Below are 2,236 nucleotides of genomic sequence, written 5' to 3'. Positions count from 1 at the left end.
GTGTAATATGTAAATGAAATATGTGTATTTTGCTTTGTTATCACTTTCCTGAAATATAATACATTCATTCAGCCACTTAATGCTAATCATGTCACTATCATCTGTACATTTATTAATTTTCTCTGTCACTGGCTTTCAGGAAGGAAAAGTTTGAATAATGGCACGTCAGCAAGTGAACATCACTAAACCAATATAATGAACTTCACTAGATGAAAATAATGCTCTTCTCATACACATTTCCTTTGAGTATAAAACATATCAAACAAGGCTGCCACCATGACAGTCTTTTCTAAAACTGATTTGTGCTCAAACTAGATAAGTGTTGATGCATATTTATTTTCAGTACAGTCAAGTACTATAATGCCAGACTAATAAAAAAAATCACGTATGTAAATAAAATACATATCAAACATATATATAAACAATACTTTTCTTTACAATTCTACATCATAAAATCAACAGAAGCTATACATGTAATGTGCAACATGACACTAAAAAAAGACGGCACAAAAGCTCAACTTTTTCCAATTAGTTTTTTTTGTTTTTTTTTTTCTCTTCATAAAAATACCAAGCAAATAAATACAGAAGAAATTAAAAAAATACCTGCACATCTTTCCCACAGCACTCCATCATCTTTCCTTATTCTCTTTTATCATTTTTTCTTTACTTATGACCTCTCCTCTGTCACAATTCATATACTAAACCTCTCTAAGAAATTTTTGCTACTTAGTAGCATCAACCTCAACCTTGGCACACCATTCACCTACTGTATCACCACCTCATTCATTTCTGTTCATCAACTGAAGCCCCTGTTTACATCAGGCAGTCAGCCACTACTTCCTCAAAAGCTTAAAACATCAAATAAAAATCTTCTGACTACCTTTTGTAAGTCCAGCTCCTATAATCTTTAACTTAGTCTCTCAATAGTGCAAATAAGACTAACCATTATATTAAATAACCTATCCATCTATAATCTTATGTTTCTAAAATGAAATTAGGATCCTTTAAAAGAAATTTCTCTTACAGGAAGTTATGAAATCAATGCTTGAAAAAAATAAAATAAAATAAAAATAACCAGAAAAGTGAGCATGATTCAGCCTTGGACAATCATCCCTTTCCTTTCCTTCAAGCAAGCAAGTATAAATTAATATCACCAAAAAACGCAACAAAATTTATCTATATCCATAAGGAACACTAGAACACAAATTTATGATTCTTTTTGCCGTCTTCCACCTCCAAATGGGTAAATATTATTTACAAACTGTGGTCACATTACAGGCTATTTCCCAGTCAGTATTTAAACCAAGATAATAAAAAAAATTCTCCATCTACCCTGTGAACACATATCAAACACTTAGCAGAGTTGAGGAAAGAACGTATTATCCCATGTTTTAACTACAGCCTTTTGAAAGTCTGGCACCCAGCTTTTTACAGTAGATGCAAGCTTCGCACAGAGCAAACTAGCTAACGTTTACCCATGATTCCTAGATGGTGGTGGTTGTAGCAGGGTTCGTCGGAGCAATGGGAGGCACAGCTGGGGAAGGGGAGGTGGTTAAGATGGCAGAGGGAACAGCAGTAGATGGGGCTGTTGGAGGGGCTAGTGGAGAGCTTCCAGCAGCTTTTACATCAACATAGGGAGGAGGAGCTTCAGTGCTTGAGTCCCTCCGTGGTGGGGAGAGCATCTCCTGGCGGTCACGGTCGCGCTCACGGCCCGGTCTGTAGGCTTCTAACAATGCATCAACTCTGTCTGGAGTGGGGCCCCAGCGTGAAAACCCAGCATCATTCTGAAGCCAGACAGCAACAGTACCATGGGCACTCTTCAACACTACCTCAGACCTGAAGGAAGGAAGTTTGACCTTAGAAAGAATGTAGCACAAACCTGATTAAATTTCTTAAAGATTTGTCTATTGATTAATGATTCATCCTCTTTATATACCATAACCTTTTTGATTCATCATTAATGTATTATAAGATTGTTTTGAGTTAGTGATATATCTTTTATTAACTTAGTAAATGGCCAACCAAATAGATAAAGATGCACAAACACTTACTTTGACATAAAGTGTTGAAACCCATGTCTGTACTCATGTTCAAGCGGAAGTAGAACAACTTGCTTTCTATTAAATCTGAAATTGTATTTGTATAGGTATCAATCTTTGTTTTACACAGTATAAAGATATACACAACCCAATTTTTTCTTTTAATTTACTTAATCATTTTTTCAGAAGTAAATATC

General features: G+C 35.2%; 1 protein-coding gene across 3 annotated transcripts in view; it reads right to left on the bottom strand.

Annotated features, from left to right (window-relative positions):
- Positions 1-320: 320 nt before the first annotated feature.
- Pcif1 (Phosphorylated CTD-interacting factor 1) overlaps positions 321-2,236 on the bottom strand; it is a 21,405-nt gene continuing 19,489 nt past the window's right edge. For all 3 annotated transcript variants that reach the window (XM_086544471.1, XM_043006014.2, XM_043006016.2), the window contains exons 14-15: positions 2,052-2,126; positions 321-1,836 (exon numbers count right to left, since the gene is read on the bottom strand). In XM_086544471.1, the coding sequence (XP_086400597.1) occupies positions 1,485-1,836; positions 2,052-2,126 (427 nt within the window). In that variant the 3' untranslated portion in view covers positions 321-1,484. The remainder of the gene's footprint in view (positions 1,837-2,051; positions 2,127-2,236) is intronic.

This window comes from Penaeus japonicus, unplaced genomic scaffold, assembly GCF_977035675.1.
Source record: "Penaeus japonicus unplaced genomic scaffold, GWHDUDI00000001_assembly GWHDUDI00000015, whole genome shotgun sequence".
Lineage (NCBI taxonomy): Eukaryota > Metazoa > Arthropoda > Malacostraca > Decapoda > Penaeidae > Penaeus > Penaeus japonicus.
The sequence above is the reverse complement of the archived record's forward strand: the minus strand, read 5'-3'. Positions and strand labels throughout refer to the sequence as shown.